At 43.8% G+C, this 22512-nt stretch overlaps 1 protein-coding gene across 1 annotated transcript in view; it reads right to left on the bottom strand.

Moving 5' to 3' along the window:
* DYNC1H1 (dynein cytoplasmic 1 heavy chain 1) overlaps positions 1-22505 on the bottom strand; it is a 78610-nt gene extending 56105 nt beyond the window's left edge. Inside the window, exons 1-7 of the mRNA XM_045060530.1 lie at positions 22114-22505; positions 13473-13560; positions 11136-11309; positions 10643-10898; positions 10058-10244; positions 8425-8696; positions 8106-8333 (exon numbers count right to left, since the gene is read on the bottom strand). Of these exons, the coding sequence (XP_044916465.1) occupies positions 8106-8333; positions 8425-8696; positions 10058-10244; positions 10643-10898; positions 11136-11309; positions 13473-13560; positions 22114-22369 (1461 nt within the window). The 5' untranslated portion in view covers positions 22370-22505. The remainder of the gene's footprint in view (positions 1-8105; positions 8334-8424; positions 8697-10057; positions 10245-10642; positions 10899-11135; positions 11310-13472; positions 13561-22113) is intronic.
* Positions 22506-22512: the final 7 nt, after the last annotated feature.

Genomic DNA, 22512 nt, shown 5'->3' with positions numbered 1-22512 from the left:
AGGTTGACGGCACAAAGACTGCCGTTTGGCTGCGCACCCGGAGTGCAGCCAGTCCGCTCTGTAAGTTTTCAACTTTTAGCCAAATGTTTTAGAACAACAACTCAACAAGACCACGAAAAATACCACAGAGTATATTCTAACTCTGCCCATAAAGATCTACTGACAATGTAGTTTTGGTGCCTGAGAAGCTAAAATAACATGTTAAAACCTGGGCTTTGAGTATTTGCCTCTTCAGTGTTTTGTCTACAATTAAAACTGCACTGGGGCGCCTGGGTGGCGCAGTCGGTTAAGCGTCCGACTTCAGCCAGGTCACGATCTCGCGGTCCGTGAGTTCAAGCCCCGCGTCAGGCTCTGGGCTGATGGCTCGGAGCCTGGAGCCTGTTTCCGATTCTGTGTCTCCCTCTCTCTCTGCCCCTCCCCCGTTCATGCTCTGTCTCTCTCTGTCCCAAAAATAAATAAACGTTGAAAAAAAAAAATTAAAAAAAAAAAAAAAAAAAAAAACTGCACTGAAAAGCTCAGGAATTCAGAGGAGAGCTATGTGCAAACTTGGTGTCCAACATAGTCTTTGTTTTTGATTCTTTTTTTTTTTTTAAATGATTTTCCAGGTTTATTTATTTATTTAGAGAGAGGGAGAGAGAGAGAGAGAGAGCGCACACGTGTAAGCAGGGGAGAGGCAGAAAAAGAGAGAGAGAGAGAGAGAGACAGAGACAGAGAGAGACAGAGAGAATCCCAAGCAGGCTCTGCACTGTCCATGTAGAGCCTGATGTGAGGCTTGATCTCACAAACTGAGATCATGATATGAGCTGAGATCAAAAGTTGGACGCTTAACTGAGTCACCTAGGTGCCCCTTCCTTTTGATTCTTAAAACTTTAATTATAATTCGTGGGTACATACCTCAGCAGAGGGATAGATAGATAAACGCTCAGTAAGAGAGAAGAATCCCCCATTCCACTCCCTGAAGCCCCCCCTAGAGAGCAGAACAGAGCGTGAGCTTTACGTCAGGTGTCAGACTTCCACACATATCTCCTGCCCACACTCCCACAGAATTATAAAGCCAGGTGGGGGTTTCATCTGGGTCCACAGATGTCTTGGATGAAATTCAGATGGTCTGGGAATTTGGGGGAAATTATCATCATTATTTTCACTAACCCCTAACTAAAATTTAGCATTTCCTATAATTATGAATACACACAACAGTCACACATAGTCCCTTGAGGTTCTGTGGCTTTGTCACCAATAAAGTGCTCCTTCATTATGTGTGTACCTATCTTTTTTTTTTTTTTAATGTTTATTTTTGAAAGAGAGAGAGAGGGGCGCCTGGGTGGCGTAGTCGGTTAAGCGTCCGACTTCAGCCAGGTCACGATCTCGCGGTCTGGGAGTTCGAGCCCCGCGTCAGGCTCTGGGCTGATGGCTCAGAGCCTGGAACCTGTTTCCGATTCTGTGTCTCCCTCTCTCTCTGCCCCTCCCCTGTTCATGCTCTGTCTCTCTCCCAAAAATAAATAAATGTTGAAAAAAAAAATTAAAAAAAAAAAAAAGGAAAGAGAGAGAGAGAGAGAGACAAAGTATGAGCAGGGGAGGGGCAGAAAAAAAGGGAGACACAGAATCCGAGGCAGGCTCCAGGTTCTGAGCTGTCAGCACAGAGCCCAACGTGGGGCTCAAACTCATGAGCTGTGGGATCATGACCTGCACCGAGGTCAGATGCCCAATCCACTGAGCCACCCAGGTGCTCCTATATCTTGAAATCCTGCTTATGCTCATCACTTCAAAATTATGGTATTAATATGGCCCCTCACTAGATCTTGCTATTTTAAGTGTTCATGGAGGAGCACACAGATTACTAGATTTTATTAATTTAATTAATAAATTTCTAATTTATTGGTAATTGTTCCTTTGTAAACTCATACATTTTATTCTCTGCATTTAAAAACATTCTAAGTATTCCTAGTAACGGTAGTATGAGGGCAAAAACTGAACAAAATTATTAAAAGTAGTTTTTTCAGGACAATGGAGAAAAACCAAAGGCAGCCAACAAAGGCAGAAAACAGATGTGTTTTCTCATGACAAAGGGCTACCAAATCAGATAAATAACAGCTGTTGGCTTCTTGCCCGGAGGTGTTCTCATCCCCAGCTCAGGCAGCGAAAACCTGCACTCTGCACTTTGCGGTGGGAGCAGAACAGCAATGTTTCAAGGGGAGATTCGGAAAATGGGAGAGTCTGAGAAGGGCCGGCGTAATAAATTATGGAGACCCTCGGGGAGCACTGTTAAGAACGGACAGTCTGGGGGCGCCTGGGTGGCGCAGTCGGTTAAGCGTCCGACTTCAGCCAGGTCACGATCTCGCGGTCCGTGAGTTCGAGCCCCGCGTCGGGCTCTGGGCTGATGGCTCGGAGCCTGGAGCCTGCTTCCGATTCTGTGTCTCTCTCTCTCTCTGCCCCTCCCCCGTTCATGCTCTGTCTCTCTCTGTCCCAAAAATAAATAAACGTTGGAAAAAAAAAATTAAAAAAAAAAAAAAAAAAAAGAATGGACAGTCTGGGGAGATTTACAACTTGCTGTCAACCGAGAATTTTATATCCAGAGACACGATCCTTCAAGTATGAAAATGAAATATTTTTCCTGATCGACAAAAAATGAGGGGATTTGTTGCCGGCAGACCTACGGAACAAGAAATACTATGAGAATTCCTTTAAACTAAAGGGAAGAGACACCAGACAGTAACTCAGGTCCACAAATGAATGAAGGGAACTAGACCAATGATAATATGTGCACAAATGTAAAAGATTATATGTATTACTTTTCTTCTTCTAATTTTTCTAAAATGAATATGACTGTTTAAAACAAAACTTATGGGGTGCCAGGTGGCTCAGTCGGTTGAGCATCCGACTTTGGCTCAGGTTATAATCTCACGGCTTGAGAGTTCCAGCCCCACTTTGAGCTCTGTGCTGACAGCTCAGACCCTGGAGCCTGCTTCAGATTCTGTCTCCCTCTCTCTCTGCTCCTCCCCCACTCATGTTTTCTCTCTCTCTCTCTCTCTCTCTCTCAAAAATAAGTAAACATTAAAAAAATAAAAAATAAAACAAAACTTACAACACTGTATTGTTGGGTTTATAGCACATAAAGATGTAATATACGCGACAAGGAAGAAACAGAGCTATAACGGTATGAGATTCCTATAGTTTACTGGAAGTAAGAGTGTATACATACCATGATAAAGATGTATACTGTAATCCCTATAGTATCACCAAGAAAGAAAATTCAAAGAAATAAAGCTACGGAGTCTATAGAAGAATTAAAATAATATACTAAAAATAACACAAGAGGAGTGGGCAGAGAAATAGAGGAGCAAAAAGTGAGATAAGCAGGAAACAAATAGCAAATGGCAGCTCTGAATCCAACCATATCAATGACAACATTAAATGTGAACAGACTACTAAACACTCCAATAAAAACATTCTGAGAACGTATTCGTGCACATGTAAGTTTATCATTAATTTTACTGATATAAAGGATATGTACCACATGACTTACAAATAAAAAGAAAATGTAAATGACTTCTTAAAATATATACGCTAAGAAGTACATGGGAAAAAAGGGTTAAGAGACCCCAGGCTATCCACTCTCATCACTTGTTCAACACAGTGTTGGAAGTCCTAGCCTCAGCAATCACACAACAAAAAGAAAGAAAAGGCAACCAAATCGGTAAGGAAGAAGTCAGACTTTCACTACTGGCAGACAACATGACATTCTATGTGCAAAATCCAAAAGATTCCACCAAAAAACTGCTAGAACTGATACATAAATTCAGCAAAGTCACAGAATATAAAATCAACATACAGAAATCAGTTGCATTTCTATACACCAATAATGAAGTAGCAGAAAGCAGAAAGAGAATTCAAGGAACTGATCCTATTTATGATTGCACCGAAAACCACACAATATACAGGAATAAACCTAACCAAAGAGGTAAAAGATCTGTACACTGAAAACTATACAAAGCTTATGAGAGAAATTGAAGATACAAAGAAATGGCAAAACATTCCATGCTTATGGATCAGAAGAACAAATACTAAAATGTCAACACTACCCAAAGCAATCTACACATTCAATGCAATCTCTATCAAAATAACATCAGCATTCTTCATAGAGCTAGAACAATCCAAAAAAAAATTTTTTTTTAACATTTATTTATTTTTGAGAGACGGAAAGAGACGGAGCATGAGCAGGGGAGGGGCAAAGAGAGAATGGGAAACACAGAATCCAAACCAGGCTCCAGGCTCTGAGCTGTCAGTACAGGGCCCGATGTGGGGCTCGAACTCACAAACCACGAGATTGTGACCTGAGCCAAAGTCAGACGCTTAACCAACTGAGCCCACCCAGGCGCGGCAACAATACTAAAATTTGTATGGAATTAGTTAAGACCTTGAACAGCCAAAGCAATCCTGAAAAAGAAAACCAAAGCTGGAGGCATCACAGTTCCATACCTTCGGCTGTATTATAAAGCTGTAATCATCAAGACAGTATGGTACTGGCACAAAAACAGACACTCAGATCAATGGAACAGAATAGAGAACCCACAAATGGACCCACAAACATATGGCCAATCTTTGACAAAGCAGGAAAGAATACCCCAATGGAAAAAAGACAGTCTCTTCAGCAAATGGTGTTGGGAAAATTGGACAGTGACAAGCAGAAGAATGAACCTGGACCACTTTCTTATACATGAAAATAAACTCAAAATGGATGAAAGACCTAAATGTAAGACAAGAAGCCATCACAATCCTAGAGAAGCAAACAGGCAACAACTGCCTGTTTTGACCTCAGCTGCAACAACTTCTTACTAGACATGTCTCTGGAGGCAAGGGAAACAAAGGCAAAAACGAACTACTAGGACCTCATCAACATAAAAAGCTTCTGCACAGCAAAGTAAGCAACAAAACTAAAGGCAACTGACAAATTGGGAGAAGATATCTGCAAATGACATATGAGGTAAAGGATTAGTATCCAAAATCTGTAAAGAACTTATCAAACTCAACACCCAAAAAATAAACAATCCAATGAAGAAATGGCCAAAAGACATGAATAGACACTTTTCCAAAGACATCCAGATGCTTAACAGACACATGAAAAGATGCTCAACATCACTCATCATCAGGGAAATACAAATCAAAACCACACTGAGATACCACCTCACCCCTGTCAGAATGGCTAACATTAACAACTCAGGCAACAACAGACGTTGGCGAGGATGCAGAGAAAGGGGAACACTTTTGTGCTGCTGGTGGGAACGCAAACTGGTGCAGCCGCTCTGGAAAACAGTGTGGAGGTCCCTCAAAAACTAAAAATAGAACTACCTTATGACCCAGCAACTCCACTACTAGGTATTTATGCAAAGGATACAAAAATGTTAACTTGAGGGGGCACATGCACCCCCATGTTTAGAGCAGCACTATCAACAATAACCAAATTATGGAAAGAGCCCAATGTCCATCGACTGATGAATAAGAATGTGGTGTATACATATATATATATGTAACAGAGTACTACTCAGACATAAAAAATAATGAATTGCCTCCATATGCAATGTGGATGGAGCTACCGTGTATTATCCTAAGCAAAATAAGTCAGAGGAAAGTTAAATATCGTATGATTTCACTCATATGTGGAATTCCAGAAACAAAAACAGATGAACACAGGGGAAGGAAAGGAAAAATAAGACAAAAATAGAGAGGGAGGCAAACCATAAGAGACCCTTAAATACAGAGAGCAAACTGAGGGTTGCTGGAGGGGAGGTGGGTCGGGGGATGGGCTACATGGGCGATGGGTATTAAGGAGGGCACCTGTCAGGATGAGCACTGGGTGTTATACGTAAGTGATGGAGCACTAAATTCTATTCCTGAAATCGTTATTACACTCTATGTTAACTAACTCGAATTTAGAAACAACAACACAGACCTAGGTTAGAAGGAATCAGTACTAGAACCAAATCTCTCACATGTCAAATAAGGGGCTACCACTTAAAACCAGCACACACATCGGTAAGTGAGCACTAAGCAAAAAGATGCTGAGGATTCATTATTAACAATGTACCCAGGGGTATCTGTGTAGCTCGGTCGGTTGAGCGTCCATTTTTGGCTCAGGTCATGATCCTGCGGTTCGTGAGTGCGAGCCCTGCGTTGGGCTCTCTGCTGTCAGCGCAGTGCCCGCTTTGGATCCTCTGTCTCCCTTTCTGCCCCTCCCCCACTCTCAAAAATAAATTAAAAAACGTTAAAAAAAGATGTTCATTAAAAAACAAAACAAAACAAACCACAATGTACCCCAAATAGCAGGCACTCCTAATGCAGTGAATAAAGCTTCTTGGATGCCATGGTTTCTAGACTGGATCCCCCACCGTTTCACTACAAAAATTTTTCAACTGCAAGAGGGCTGAAAGAATGACAGACTGAACACCCAGATGCGCCCACCTAGAGTCTATAACATTGGCTATACATTGGCTTTGAGATGTATTGGCTAACTTCTCAATCCCGTCTGCATATAGTTGGCCCTTGAAAACACAGGTTTGAACTGCAGGTTCATTTACACGTGTTTTTTTTTTTAAATAACTTTTTTAATATTTATTTTTGAGAGAGAGAGACAGAGACAGAGTATGAGCGGGGTAGGTACAGAGAAAGAGAAAGAGAGAGAGAGAGAAAGAGAGAGAGAGAGAGAGAGAGGGAGACACAGAATGTGAAGCAGGCTCCAGGCTCTGAGCTATCGGCACAGAGCCCAATGTGGGGCTTAAACTTACAAACCACGAGATCATGACCTGAGCCACAGTCGGAAGCTCAGCAACTGAGCCACCCAGGTGCCCCCACACGGTTTTTTTTCAATCCAGCACAGTATATTTTCTTTTTGTTATGGCTTTCTTAATAACATTTTTTTCCTCCAGCTTACTTTACTGTAAGAAAACAGTATATAACATATATGATATACAAAATATGTTAATCAGCCCTTTTTGTTATCAGTAAGGCTTCTGATCAACAGTAAGCTATCAGTAGTTTTTTGTTCTTGTTGTTGTTTTTGAAGACTTTAGTTTTAAGTAATCTCTGCACCCACTGTGGGGCTCGCATTAACAACCCCGAGATCAAGAGTTCTATGCTCCGCTGACTGAGCCAGCCAGGCGCCCCAACAGTTAACTTTTTAGGGAGACAAAAGCTACGCGTAGATTTTCGAAAATACACAGGGAGTTGGCACCCTTAACCCCCATGGTGTTCAAGTGTCAAGTGTGGATCAGTCCACACTCTCTTTCTGCACTGGATTTTTTAAACTGGTTTTTAATGTTTATTTTTGAGAGAGAGAGACAGAGCATGAGCAGGGCAGAGAGAGAGGGAGACACAGGATCCGAAGCAGGTTCCAGGCTCCGGGCTGTCAGCACAGAGCCCGACACGGGGCTCGAACTCACGAACCGTGAAATCATGACTGGAGCTGAAGTCAGACGCTTTACCGACTGAGCCATCCAGGCGCCCCATCTGGACTGGATTTTTTAAAGGAAAGAAATTGTTGAAGAAAAAAGAAAGGTGAACTGAGAAGAAAAAAAAAGCACGTCCAAAGAAAAGGAGTCATTCAATTCTTTTAATAAATCTCAGGTACAGGAGGCCCAGCTGGCTCAGTCGGAAGAGCGTGCAACTCTTGATCTCAGGGTTGTAAACGTTTGAACCCCACGCTGGGTGTAGAGAGTACTTAAAAAATAAATTGTAAAAAATTAAAATAAATAGGTAAGTAAATCTCAGGCATATGCAATCATTATCTACATTTTGCAAATGAGGAATCTGGGAAAAGGGCTAAAAAACATGTCCAAGTCATACAGCTTGTTAAACGGTGGAATTAGGATTTAAAACCCAGGAAGTCTGGCTCCGGAATTCACGCATTTTGCAGGGAGGGAAGAACGGGAGGAGTAGTAAGACTGAAGGTACAGAATCCCTACATCAGCGACAGGACAGGGACAGGATGCAGAGGGAATACGCAGGCACCTGGTGCGAATCAGAGGGAGCAGCAGTTCATCAGCATTCTAAGAAAAAGAAAGAAGGGGTTCTAAAAACCACCCGTGGATGCAGTTTTAAAATGCGACGCATACCTGTGGCCTCAGGACCCTGACAATGACAGCTCTCAGCTGTTCATGCTGCCGTCGAAATTTCCTCATCTGGTCAAGGCGGGCCTGAAGCTTCCTGTGGGCAGGGTTGATTCGCCACACCATCTTTAGATTTTCCTCCCTTTTCCTTTTGACGATGTCTCTCAGTAACACCTGAAGCTTCTCGTATTCATCATCCCAAGTCTGAAAGACTTCAAAGCATGCGACCATAACCTAGGATATAATTTTAGGAAGGAGGCTTGTTATTACAGCCGTGTTTTCATCTCGGTGCCTGAGGCTGGTTTTCTGATATATTAAGACTTACTTTTTCAAATTCCTCATAAGCAACATGCATCAATTTTCTGGTGCCCAATACTTTGAGTAACTGAGAACTCAAGTCTCTTGAAATCGCTTCCACCAAACGCAGCGCCCTCTGAATGGGGTATTTTGTGTTTCGGATCTTCCTCAGATGGGTGAAGATGGCAACGAGAGCCTGCCTTATTTTGTCCAGCTCAGTGGCGGACAGTAAGTCGTTCAGAGGAAAATCCTTCATCAGGGGGTTATAGTCATTCACAGTCTCCAAAGCCTGTTTTAGACCTGGATTGACCAAGAAACGGTTAATGGTTTGCATGTAAGGTAACATGGGTATAACGTAATGTTCTATGTCAATCACATCTTAATTTAAAGAAAGTGATACAACGAAGAGGCTACTGCTTACAGCTTAATACCGGGTAAGGAAACTGAAATGCAGCCTCACGACAGAACACTTTCATGTTGCTGAAGATTCATTGACACCGAAACCATTTATATTTGAAAAAAAGGAACATGTTATTAACAGGATGATCCTCTGCTAATTAACGGACAGTCTCACTGTTGCTTTTTTAAGAACATCAGTCAACTCATGCATACGTTAAAGGTCGCGGGTGATTTCTTTTCTTGCTTTCTATACCATCGAAATGTTCTATGAATAACATTAAGGTTAGAAGAGCTACAGTGTTATCATCCTTAGGAACACTAAAATGAAAATGTTACACCCACAGCTCAAGTGAAGGGAGTGTGTTACGGACACAGAATCACAGAAACACCTGGGTCCTAGTCTACTTTCTGACTCTTCTAACATTAAGATTTAAAAAAAAAAAAAAAAAAAAAAAAAGGGAAGAAGTCAAAGTTTCAGAGGTGTATCTAAATTTCAAGGCATAACCTTCAGCATTACTGAATGCTCAGGTAACATGTGCAATGTGACCAAAGCAACTAGAAGGTTTCTACCTAGAACCTCCTCTAACATTTCAAATGTGGGCAGCATGCCTTTTTCTGGAGGGGAAGGAAAAGAACACGACAAATACCGCAGCCCTGACTCCTTGCTCTAACATTCCCTGGTGGGCAGAGCTGGAGAGAAATGCCCAAACATGCCCGGTCATTCAAGCAGCTGAGTGCCCAGAGTGTGCCAAGACAATGCCACTCACACTGCTGTCCATTCGGAAAACTAAACTCGTCTTGGCCACTTTTCAGAACAGGGAGGAAGGCTGAACAGGGAAAAGGGGCAGGTAAAAGAGGAAGAGAAAGCCCCAGCCAGCTCTCCTTCCACAGCCCTGTGGCCAAACAACTTCCGCTTAATGTCAACCGTCCCCCGGCCCGGACTGTCAAAAGCACACTTGGCTTTATGCTAAAAAAGTACTGCTTACTCAAGAAACCAAGTAACTGAGAAGCGGGCGGGAAACTCCCAAGGCTCTCTACACTCAGGTCTAGAAACTGGCACATGTCCTCACGACTCCTGAAGGGGCAGGAAGGTATGTGGGAAAATTACTGTCATTACCTAGAACTGGGGGAAAAGGAGACGAGATACGAGAGAGGAAACAGGGAAGATGGTCCATTCATTGATTTTCACTGAAATTATCAGTATGGTCTCACAAAAGCCAGATCAGTCTCTTACTGATCACATCATTAGTTCCAGCGTTTACCTGTGTCAGTGTCAAAACTGACAGTGGCATGGAAACGCTTGCCATGTTTCAAGATATCCAGAGTAAGTAGGACTTCTGGGCTCTCTCGTTTCTCCTGTATGCGGTACAGTGCTCGTTCCAAGTTCAACCAAAAACTGATTTCCTGCAAGGCTGTTCCTGAGGCAGGGTCTCTATCCAGTTTGGTCACCTTTAAAGATAAATAACATTCAAGAGTATTCACTATTTTTAAATAAAAGTAGAAAAATATCATTAATTAAACTGATGCATTACAACTTGATTTTTGTATTTCAAGTAGATTTTCTTCCGTCAATTGTAAGTGGCTTAACTTGAAAGCAAAGGTGTAAGAGAGCTGAAATCAACGCTCTCTCAGGGCGAACATTTAAATAACCACACTGTACCCTGACCGTTCTACCTGGGCCAACGTTAGCCCTCGTTAGCCCTCGGTTGGGCACTCCCAGGACAAAGGGGAGCACCGCTAACATCATCAGAGACTTTACCTCAATGACAAAAATGCAGGCCAGTTTCTGAGAGACATTAAAAAAGAGTGAAGTACTTTACATAATACATCCAACACCGTGCTCTTACTTTCTGAATTTCTCGGATCCAGCGGTTAACTCCTGATTGTAATTGATTGAGAAAAGTTGGGTCTTCGACCTTATCTCCAAAGTCTGTAACTTTTGGCTTTTCTCCACGTTCGTAACACTGTTTTGCAACATTTGTAATAATGGGATGAATTGGCAGGCTGATCTCTGGAATTTCAATATTCTGCTGCAAGTGAAGGAGCCCCATTTCAAGTTCTGCAATCTTTTTTTCAACTGAGGGAGCCATTTTATCACCATCCCTAAAAAAGTTAACAAAGACTCCAAACTTAGTGTGCTGTTGGTCTCCAAAGAGACCCTATTATTTTAAGTCTGTCAAACATTAATAATATGCATCTTATTAAAGCAAGAGATTTATGTCCTTTTGGAATATTAGCCTTGCCTTCCCAAGTCCCGAATTTTACATTATCTCTCGTGGTCTCCTGAGAACACTCAGGGAAATAGGACATTCAAACCAACAAAAGAAAAATGGTTTTTACCTGTCTGCCTTGCCAGACTCTCTGATATAGGACTTAAAGAAAGGAGCCACCGCATTGCTAATGAAAGAATGCAAGGTTTCATACGGTGAGTCTTCACTGAGTGTGAGGACCCGAAGCTGAGAAGACACTGGTTTGTCTGCATCAATTACTGGAGTGCGTTTAATGAATGCCAAGCTAAAAGAAAGCAAAAGAAGAAATTAGAACGAAGAGCCTCACTCCTAAATAGTTTTGGTAACTGTCGCCCTTTCTGTATCGCACACAAATTAAAAATTCATTTGAATGTTGTAATTTAAAAATCACAGTAAGAATAGATCAGATTGTCGCTTTTCTGACACTGAAATACATTGCTTATCTTTCTTTACTCGCTTATGTGAGAACGATCGATCGAATCAAGATTAAGGTTTTGGCATGTGACCATGAAACCAGGCAAAGTCAATCTGTCCCATATTTAAGGGTTGAGTTCATAATCTTGGCCTCACGCAAACGAACCTCCGTAGCAACTGCAAGTTACAAGTCACGACATAATTAACTCTGATCTTATGCTAACTGGTACCATTCGTTTATGGCATTAAGTCACACGTCGGCTTGAATAAACAAAAGCCACCCACAGGTTAAAGTGACAAGAGGGCATTCTGGGCCGCGCACGACCTGGCCTACACCAACTCTTCCAGTTCTATCTCGTTATGTACCCTCTTCTTCACCCAAGACACAACTGAGAACAGATGTCCCATTCTCTAAACATGATGCACCTCTGTGGCTTTGCTTAAGAAATCTACATTCAGCTGCTGAAATTCCAAGGAACCCTCAAAACCCAATTCCAGCATTACAACACTTTGGGGTCTCCCCTAACCAGAATCACTCTCTCCAATCTTCTTGTTTCATGGTACTCTGCACTTCTAAGATTTCGCCAAGCAGTACAGTCAGTTGTGTGTCTGCCAAGCCAATCTTCCTCCCAAAAGACCACAAGCTTCTTGGGAACCAAGTTTTCTCTGTATACCTACTGCCATATCTTACATATAACAGGTGCTCAAAGGTAGTTACATTAATAGTTCAAAAAAATAGCATTTGAGTTTTTTGTTCCCAGGCCAGTACTTCATACGTAACACTTTATATTATTCTAAAAAGTCACTGAAGTTTCCTGCGGTGACACACTGAAAAGGAAGACGTCTTAATAACCATCCCTGCCAACAATGTACAAACCGAAATCTAATCACCACTAGTCTGTGCTTATCAAAAATGTCAATGTCACGAAAGACACAGAGTTAGATTCTGGATCAAGGAAGTTACTAGAAGGGACATTATTGAGACAATTTGAATATACACAGTACATCAAGAATACTATTGCACCCGTACTTCATGAATTTAAAACTTGTATGGAGGCTATGAATAGGAATATCCTTGTTCTTAAGACATACACTGAAGTATTTAGGAATAAAGGAGCAGGTTGTCTAGAACTAACTCTCAAATGGTTCAGGAAAGAAAACAATAGTGCAAACGGGGCGATGTTAACAACTGATATCTGATATCAACTATATATAATTCATGCAACTCTTGTAAGCTTGAAATTATTAAAAATAAAAAGGTTTAAAAAGCAAACACAGGGGCGCCTGGGTGGCTCAGTCAGTTGAGCGTCCGACTTCAGCTCAGGTCATGATCTCACAGTCCGTGAGTTCGAGCCCCACGTCGGGCTCTGTGCTGACAGCTCAGAGCCTGGAGCCTGTTTCAGATTCTGTGTCTGCATCCCTCTCTGAACCTCCCCCGTTCATGCTCTCTCTCTCTCTGTCTCAAAAATCAATAAAGGTTAAAAAATTAAAAAAAAAAAGAAAAAAGCAAACACAGTATAAATTAAGCATTTACATATTTAAATTTGGATATGTCTACTGGAGTGTAAATTGGCACCGCTCTTCTAGAAGATTGGAAAGATCTGGTCACATGCATTAAAGATTTTAAGGACACACTGCATCTCAACCGGTAATGCTTTCTTTCTTTATACTAAGAAAAATCAGACCTCCACCTAAGAATCTTTACTAGGTGTTTACTAGTTATTTATAATAATGAAAACGCAGATATAATCTCAGAATTGTTATTATATACGTTAAATACATTTATGGCTCAATACTAAAATGGATGCCATGACATAGCAATTAAAATAAAAATATTTTAGAGTTTATACTGACTTGGAAATCCTCTGAATTTCAATACGTGAACTCAAAGATACTGATTTAAAGAGCAGAAATCTTGAGTGTTTTCTTAATGTCTTCGTCTAAGTCAGTTAAGATCTATATTCACGTCTCACAAGCTTATAATACAAGACAACAGTGTATTCACTTTACTCACCTATTGGACTTAACTCCATAATGAATGTCTATGTTGATATTATAGGAAATGAATTCTTTTTCTTCTTCGCCTTCATCACCAACATCCTCTACAAATCATAATAAATATTGTATCAATTCAAGTCACCATTACCAATTTTTAATTTATCAAAAGCTTAGAGAATGATTAGCCTCACCCTACTGCAACCTGACATTGAAACACCCACATGACTTTTTCCTTCCTCCCCATTTTTTTTCCGAATCCTGACCCAGGCACTTTGCTGTGCAATCCTGGGTAAGGTAGTGAACTCCCCGTACCTCTACTCCTTTTTCTGTAAGTCCAGCAGGCACTGGCGCACCTGGGGTGTTGGAGGTACCAGAGCAGGGTCTGGCCCTGGTAAGATAGCTCACCACCCCTCCCAGCAGTCTCACCCGTGCACTCCCAACACAGAAGGCGCTCTCCACTCTGTGCACTCCATTCATAACCCAACACTCACTACATGACAGGTGTTTTATCATATAGTTTAGGTACGTCACACATCTAACCCTCATGACAACCCCGTAAGGGTTGGCACGACTATTATTACCCATGCTTTCCAAGTAAGAAATTTAAGTAAATTGCCCTCAGACACCTGTCCGGAGAACTCAGAAGTTTGTGATTCCAAACCAGGGGTCCTCCCCAGTCCATGGCCTGCCCAGTCCCTCATCAAGCCCCACCCAGGGCAAACACCCGTCAAGAAAACCATTATGAAGGAATATCCCCAGGGTCACCGAAAGGCATTCACCCAGCCTGCCCTCTGCTCAGATACCACTTTTCAGAGCCTGCTCCGGGGCTGATGTATGGATGCATCTTACTCCCCTACTGTGAGCTCTTGTGGGCAGGGGCCATGCTAGACTCGGCTCTGCAAACACTAAGCACAGCAGTCATTTTATTTTTATTTTTTGATGTATGTATTTATTTATTTTTGATAGAGAGCAAGGGAGGAGCAGAGAGAGGGGGAGAGAGAGAAAGTTCCAAGCAGGTTCCGTGCTGTCAGCACGCAGCCCAACGAGGGGCTCAGTCCCACCAACCATGAGATCATGGCCTGAGCAGAAATCAAGAGTTGATGCTCAACCAACTGAGCCACCCAGGAGGCTCATTATGCAGCGAGACCATTTTGAAAAGTGTACTGGATTGGGGGGGGGGGGGGGAGGGGGGAGGGCCACCTGGGTGGCTCAGTCGGTTGAATGTCCAACTTTGGCTCAGGTCATGATCTCATGGTTCATGAGTTCAAGCCCCACATCACCTGGGCTCACTGCTGTCAGTGCAAAGCCCACTTCAGATCCTCTGTAACCCTCCTCTCTATGCCCCTCCCCTGTTAGAGCACTCTCTCTCAAAAATAAACATAAACAAACAAACAAACTTACTGGAATTCAAGCTTAATGGAATAGTTAAGATAGCTCAAGATGCATGTAAACAAAATGTCTAAATAATTTAAAAACCACAATTGAGAAACTAAAATTTGTGGGGGGCCTGGGTGGCTCAGTCAGTTGAGTGTCTGACTCTTGGTCTCTGCTCAGGCATTGATCTCAAGGTTGGTGAGTTCGAGCCCCAGTGCGGAGCCTGCTTGCGATTCTGTCTCTCCCTTTCTCTCTGTTCCTCCCCTTCTCTCGGCCTCAAAATAAATAAACTTAAAAAAAAGAAAACTTAAAACTTGAAAGAATTAGAAATAATCCAAACCTCTAGATCTAGTACTAATGCACTCGTTGCCTAAATGCTCCGGGTGAATTATCTCTGCAGCCACACGGAACTGCCTAAGCAAATGCCAAGGACAGGGAATGTGTGGAGTAGCGGCATCAGCAAAGTTACTACCTAAGGATTAACATGATGTATGCAGTTCACCTTTACTTTGAAGTCATGATGTAATAGCAAAGGCAGCAGAGTTAGCTAAGTGATCTTAGAAAAGTCATGTTTCTTCCTCTGGGTTTCTTTTTTTTATTAAAAAAAAATTGTTTTTAACGTTTGTTTTCTGAGAGACAGAGCATGAGCATAAGCATGAGCATGAGCTGGGGAGGGGACAGAGAGAGAGGGGGAGTCACAGATTCCTAAGCAGGCTCCAGGCTCTGAGCTGTCAGCACAGAGCCCGACGCGGGGCTCGAACTCACAAACCGTGAGATCATGACCTGAGCTGAAGTCGGATGCTTAACCGACCGAGCCACCCAGGCGCCCCTCTTCCTCTGGGTTTCAAATTCAACATGTAAAATGGGTAGAGCAGGGGGGTGGAAATATGTGAAGGGGATTAAGAGTACACTTATTATAAACACAGAATAAGGCACAGAATTGCTGAATCACTGTATCGTACACCTGATAACACTGTACGTTAACTACACTGGAACTGAAATGTAGAACAATAAAAAATAAATGCAACGGACAGCAGAAGGGGGAGGGTGGGGTATTAGGAGGTCTATACAGGTTCTTTAAGCACCAAAAACTGAAAATCTGGGTATACAGGGTCTGAGCAAAAACTGTTTACTTCATTAGCTTTAAGGTGAAACAAATACAAAGTTTATATTAGAAAATAAAAAAAATATTAGCATATCTGTCAGGAAGACAATAACTTCCAAAACATTACTTTTAGTATAATTTTAGGAAGGGAGAGGAGGTGGCAAAACAGTCTTGTACGCCAGGTAATTCCTAGCTGTTTTTTAAACCTGACTAACTTAGGGGGAAAATAAAAGAAACTAAATAAATCAATCTGGTTTAACTACCAAAATATGGATATACCACAAGATAGGATAGATCGTACTGCCTGAAACCAACCACACATATGATTGCCATCTCTAAAATCCAACCCATGAAACAGAGCCTAAGTAAATACTCTCAAACTAAAATAATTGTCAGGGTGGTAGGATTATGAAATATTTCCTCTCTCAATTTTTTGAACGCTGTTCTAGAATTTATATAAAATATATATCGTCAAAATAGCATTCCAACAATATCTAGAAAATAAAAGTGATATTCAAAAATCAAAGGAAATTACTGACATAACTAAACACGCAACTTTGAATAATTTCTTTCTCCGATACAAGATTCACATCTATACAAAATAAAATCACACAGAAAACGTGTCAGCTGGATGCAGCATCTGGCCACACTGCCTGTACTTCCTAACGCAGACAGGGTTAAAGGAAGCGGGCACCACGCCAGGCGATGAGTCACGGCCCAGCTCCCAGCTCCGCCACGACACTGCTGGGAACGCCCAGCTCCCAGCCCCACACCAGGGCTACCGCAATGCGACAGAACCCCGCCTGAGCTCAGGAAGGCACGCCCAAAGACCCCGTCCTCACACAAGGGTATCCGATAGGCACCCTCTACTGCTTTGTTAAAACCCTAACTTCTCTTGATGATAATAATTTATGGAAATCATAGAAGACATTTTGGATTCGTTTTTTAATGCTTATTCTCCATAGAGATCAAACGCCCGATTCCTAGTAGAAAGAACTTATATCATTGTTTAATAAACTGCCAACAAATAATTAACCTTTTTGCCTCCCTGTAAATTATTACATCTTCCAAATAATAATAGTTTGACACTCTACTTCTGCCGAAACATTTTTTAAAATTGTTCAGACGAGGAGAGAAAGATCACGGATAGTTAATTCTTAACAACAAAGAAGCTATTAATCCTGCTATATTTAGAAGCTTACATACAAACATAATCTGCATATTTTAGCAGGCAATACTGCTTTCAGTAAAGTTTGAATCAGTTTCCTAATGCCGGGGAAGTTACTGGTTAATACACGATGGCCCAACACTGTACTGCCTGCTAATACGTTCCAAGAATCAAAGTACCAATACAGAAGTGCTGAGCTTTGCTACATGAGTTCCTTTGCTACAAGCTACATTAGTACATATTTGGTGACCTGTGCACGTGTCTCGGGTTAACTTCTGAGTTGTAGAGATGTTTAAAACATCAATTAGCACTAATCTGTGTATATTTCTACTGAAAGACTGGTTTAATGCAGTTCAAACCAAGAGTGATTTGTATCATTACACTGTGATTAGGTGAGCATTATGTCTCATTTAACGAATATAAAGAGACGTGCGCTCGATTATCTTAAGACTCGCCCTTCCTCTCCTAGGGGGACCGGGTATGTTTCACAAAGGAAAAGGAGCACAGCACACTGGTAAAGGCACAGGCGAGGCTGCCCCACTCCAGGGCCCGTGGTCACTCCCTCAATTCTCCCTGCCCTCCCACCTTCCCCCAGCCACAGGGCAAGCCTCGTCCCATCCAGCAGAGGCAGCGGCTGTTTTCCTTGGCTCAAACTACCAGGCTACTTGTTACATGTTCCTGGTTCTGCTTATCTTTCATCTTCTTTTCCTCTTAAAATCCACAACATACAAGCACCACATTATTTGGACTGATCACTATCACACGTTCTCCCCCTTTTCTCTCACGTGTTTGCTTCAGCTCCCCCTTTCCAGCGGCTGATGCTTTTTCCTGTCACCTCAACATCCATCACCCCTTCGTCCTCCTTCTCAGGGGCTGTGACTTCTTTGCCACGACCACCCCACGCTCTGATGTGAGGCTCGGGGCATGGCGGGAAAGTCTGAGTTTTCTCTCGAACCTGAAGACTTCCATTTGGAACACCGTTAGAAATGTGAAGGGAGGGGCGCCTGGGTGGCTCAGTCGGTTGGGCGTCCTGAGTCTTGGTTTTGGCTCAGGTCATGATCTCGAGGCTTCTGGGTTCAAGTCCTGCATCAGGCTCTGCGCTGACAGTGTGGTGCCTGCTCGGGATTCTCATTCTCTCTCTCCCCCTCTCTCTGCCCCTCCCCTGCACGCTCTCTGTCTTTTTCAAAATAAAATAAAAAAGAATAAACAAAAACTGAAATGTGAAGGGAGGGGCGGATCCCACGTAACACTCCATGATGCTGGCAAACAGACTTTCCCTCCATCTTTACTTTTTAAGAAGTGATGACGGTTTGTCCCCATGCTGCACATGATGTCACTTCCTATGCTACACTGCATTCAAACTTATCTTGGCTGCAGCCTGGTTTGTCCTACAAAGGGTGCACACCTACAGCGTGACAGCACAGGACAGCAGGAACCCAGGCTGAGGGACAAGACAGTGTCGTGTCCCAGAAAATCCTTTCTGTTAATTTCTTAACCATTGTACTTTACCATTTGGAGGAATAAGCAAAGGCCAGAAATGAATACTTTTTAGTCATCATTTCATCCTTTAGGGAAATTAAGTCCACAGAAAAATAATTTTTAAAATCCGCAAAAACATTCCCTATGAAAACCTTCCACACTGCCATATCTCTAAGAAGATGAGTACTGCAAAAAGTTCCAGCTTTCTTTCACATTCTTGTTCCTAGCCATCTCCGCACTAACGAAGATGTGAAACCCCTAAATTACGTCTTTTAGGATAAACTGGAACCCCAACCTTAGGAGCAGTGACCAAAGGCAGTCACTGTTCTCAGTCTTAAAGCTCCAAGGTCCAAGACACCTGAGTGTAGACGAAACCCAAAACCCACAGCACCGGACCCGAGCCTGGTCACCAACAAGCTGGAGCCCGCAGACAATCCTGGCACCCCCAGCTGCAGGCTGAAGCGTCTCTCCCCTGCTTCTACCTTTTTACCACCCAACCAAACACGCACTTCAGGTGAAAACTGCTACAGAACATCATTAAATCTATAAAATGCCTATTAAGTGATGAGCACCTTTCTGGCTCTAATTTTAGAAGTACGCTAGGAAGAAAACAATTTCCTACAGGCCAGGAATTACAGACCAGAGATTTCTGTTTTTCGGATCAGGAGCTGTCATTTGATATTCCTCTTCCCACCAACCCTCCAATCCTTTCGCAGCAAAATAAACTTTAAATTCACAACCTTTATTCTACACTTTAAGGAATACTGTACTCTAGCAGAAAAGTTTATAGCTAGCTGGGGTAGTTAAAAAATAGATATCTTCATATAAAAATGCTTCTGGCTTCTGGAGCGCCTGGGTGGCTCAGTCGGTTAAGCATCTAACTTCGGCTCAGGTCATGATCTCAGGGTTTGGGAGCTCCACCCGCATCAGGCTCTGCACTGACATTTTGGAACCTGCCTGGGATTCTGTCTCTCCCCCTCTCTCTGCCCTTCCTCCACTCACGCATGTGTTCTCTCTCTCTCAAAAAAAAAAAACAAAACAAAAACAAAAACAAAAACAAACATAAAAAAAAAGAAAGAAAAATAAATGCGTCTATATTCAATTACAAGTGTTTGGAAAATTCTTTCTATAAAAAGGGGGAATAAAAAAAGGGAATAATAAAAGCAATTTCCCTGTTCACTACATCAGGACTTCATTCTTGTTGATGGTCTTTACTCAGTTTAAACAATTCAGATCTGTTTTCCACACTATAAAGCAAACCTACTTTTTCACTGCAACCAAGTACTGGATGCTCACATTTGATTAAATGTACAAAGGCTGATGCTAACTCAAAAATCACCCGGAAGACAGCCCTCCTTATCAAGCGCCCGGGTCTGTACTGATGTCTAAATACCTTATGCTAGTTTAGTCAGGATGCTAATAAGACTGATGGGACCATATACTCTCTCTTTAAATTTCTTAAGTGAAAAATAAATTAGAGACAGGTTGAATTATTGGAAGTATTTTTTATTTTTATACATACAGTAATGAGGTAGGATTTCAATTTTAGACACCCTCATTCCTTAGTCAACGCTCAAAAGTGCAAGTCATTATGGAGCCAAGATTTGGATGCTTGGACTGAAATATGAAAATATGCCATCGAGAAAACAGATGATCTGCACATGAAAGCATACTACAGAAATAGGGCTTCCCAATAATTTTAGCAAAGTTTGGTTCCAACGTTTGAGAAAAGCCAATCTAGAAGCAAAAACTATTTTTTTCCATAAAAAGAAACAGAGACCCAACGTAGAAATCACCAATTTTCATACATAAACTGTGCACTGAAAATACGATCAAGAATTGGTCAAGGTCAAACTACTCAAAATACAGTGATTTAACACAAATTAAGACACACTTTAATAAAATAATGTATATTCATTGAAAAATGACCACAAGGACAGATTCCAAAATGCTGACAGTGGTTATATCTGGGTCGAAGGACTCCAGGTGATTTTTTCTTTATCTGTACACTTTAAATTTTCTATCATGACTAAATACACACTGTTCCTGAAAAAGAGTAGGTGGGTGAATTTTTTTTTTTTTTTAACACTAGTGGTTTCCATGCTGGAAACATAACCCTAAACATAACAGAAAACCCTAAACAACATTAATAGTCTAAAAATACCTCGGAATGGGTCCTCTGCTTTGAACACTCCACGTGAATCTAAAACATATTCTTTCACACACTCTGACCCTCCCACCCAAGCAGAAGCTACAATGAAGCCTCTCTCGAGTACCCAGAATAGCCTTTGAAAGAAACAAACTATCAGAAATAAACATTAGCATGGGCGTGGGGGGGGGGGGATGTCGGGAGACAGGTAGCGAGTTCTGTTCTTGACACACCCGGACAGCGGGTCTTGGGACAGTACAGAGCCGCCCCGCAAACATTTTCACACGGTGGCCAGCCCCTCAGTACCAAGGTTAAATGTACCCGGACACCCCCGAGTTCCCAGACGGGCGGCGCCACACCCAAACTGTGCCGCCAGATCTTAGGGGTCCTAGTGAGTCCAGAAACTCTCCCTGAAGACAAGCTCGATTCTCAAGACGAACCTAGGCGCCTTTGGGAAGGTCCCTATTTGAGGAGACTGCTGGAATGTGCAAGCCTTTTGCTCCCTGTCCCCAAGTGAGTCTCTCTTTAAAAAAAAAAAAAACCTGCAAACTAGACTCAAATGTTACAGGGTCATTAAGGATCACCTAAGTATTACAGAGACCCAAGGGTGTGATTAGAGAGACCCAGCAGTGTCCTGGCCACCGAGATGCTGAGTCTAGCCCAGGCAGGGGAGTCAGCTGGTGACTTTGGGCGCGTCACTTCGCCTGAGCCTGTTTGCTGGCGTGTGAAATGGGGCAATACGCCCAGGCGGCAGGGACGCTGTGCGGACCGAGAGGCAGCCCTGGGAGCGCGCATCCACCCTGAACAGGGATGCTCCGCGCCGGGCCCGGGCCGGCCCTGTCACTGCGTCGGCCTCAGCATCTGGCTCCGACAGGGCAGGGCCGGGACGCCCGCCCGCCAGGGCTCCCCACCGCGTCCCCCCCCCCCCAGCTCCGACCCCTACCCCCAGGCTGCGCACGGCTCCGCGGGTCTGCCCCTGACACATCCCTCCCGAGGCCGGCCTGGCGCGGCCACAAATCGAAACCGAAAAGCTCATGTGACATTGGAGGCCGGGATGCGGCCTCCGCCCGCGCTCAGCCCGGGAGACGCTGTCTCCACCCAACTCGGCCATCTTGAGGCCCGAGCAGACAAAGCGATCCCATTGTTTTGGGTGACGGCTAGACAGGGAGCACCCTCGTCGTTCCCCGCGACCCGGAAGGGGGCACCCCCGCCACTCCCGCCTGGCAGGGGGTGTGGCGCCGGCCTCGCCGGGCGGCCTCTGGGCCCCATCCCGCGGGGCGTCTGCAGCCCCGAGGCCGCTCCCGCCCCGGCCGCGACCCTCCCCCCGGACCCCGACCCTGGCGCCCCCCCCCCCCCCCGGGCCCCAACGCCCGGCCCCGCACCTTTGAGCGTGGAGCGCTCCACCAGGACCGTGTGGACCTGCGGGTCGGACAGGAACTTGCGCATCTGCTCCAGGGCGCTCTTCTCCTCCAGCGCCGCCTCGAGCGCGGCCGGCGCCTCGCCGCCATCCTCCAGCAGCAGAGGCACCAGCTTGCGCAGGTGCTTCTGCAGCACCGACACGTCGGCCACGTTCTGCACGGCCGACACCTCCAGGCCGGCCGAGCCGTCCTCGCCGCCGCCGCCGCCCGGCTCTGACATGGCGCCGCGCTCGGGACCCGCAGGGAGCGCTGGGCAGGCGGCCGCAGCTCCACACGAGAGCGAGCGCCGAGCCGGCGAGCGAGAGAAACGGGCACCGGAACCCGACCGTCCGCTAGCCGCGGCCGACTGAGGGGAGCGGACGC

This window comes from Felis catus, chromosome B3 (assembly GCF_018350175.1).
Source record: "Felis catus isolate Fca126 chromosome B3, F.catus_Fca126_mat1.0, whole genome shotgun sequence".
Lineage (NCBI taxonomy): Eukaryota > Metazoa > Chordata > Mammalia > Carnivora > Felidae > Felis > Felis catus.
The sequence above is the reverse complement of the archived record's forward strand: the minus strand, read 5'-3'. Positions and strand labels throughout refer to the sequence as shown.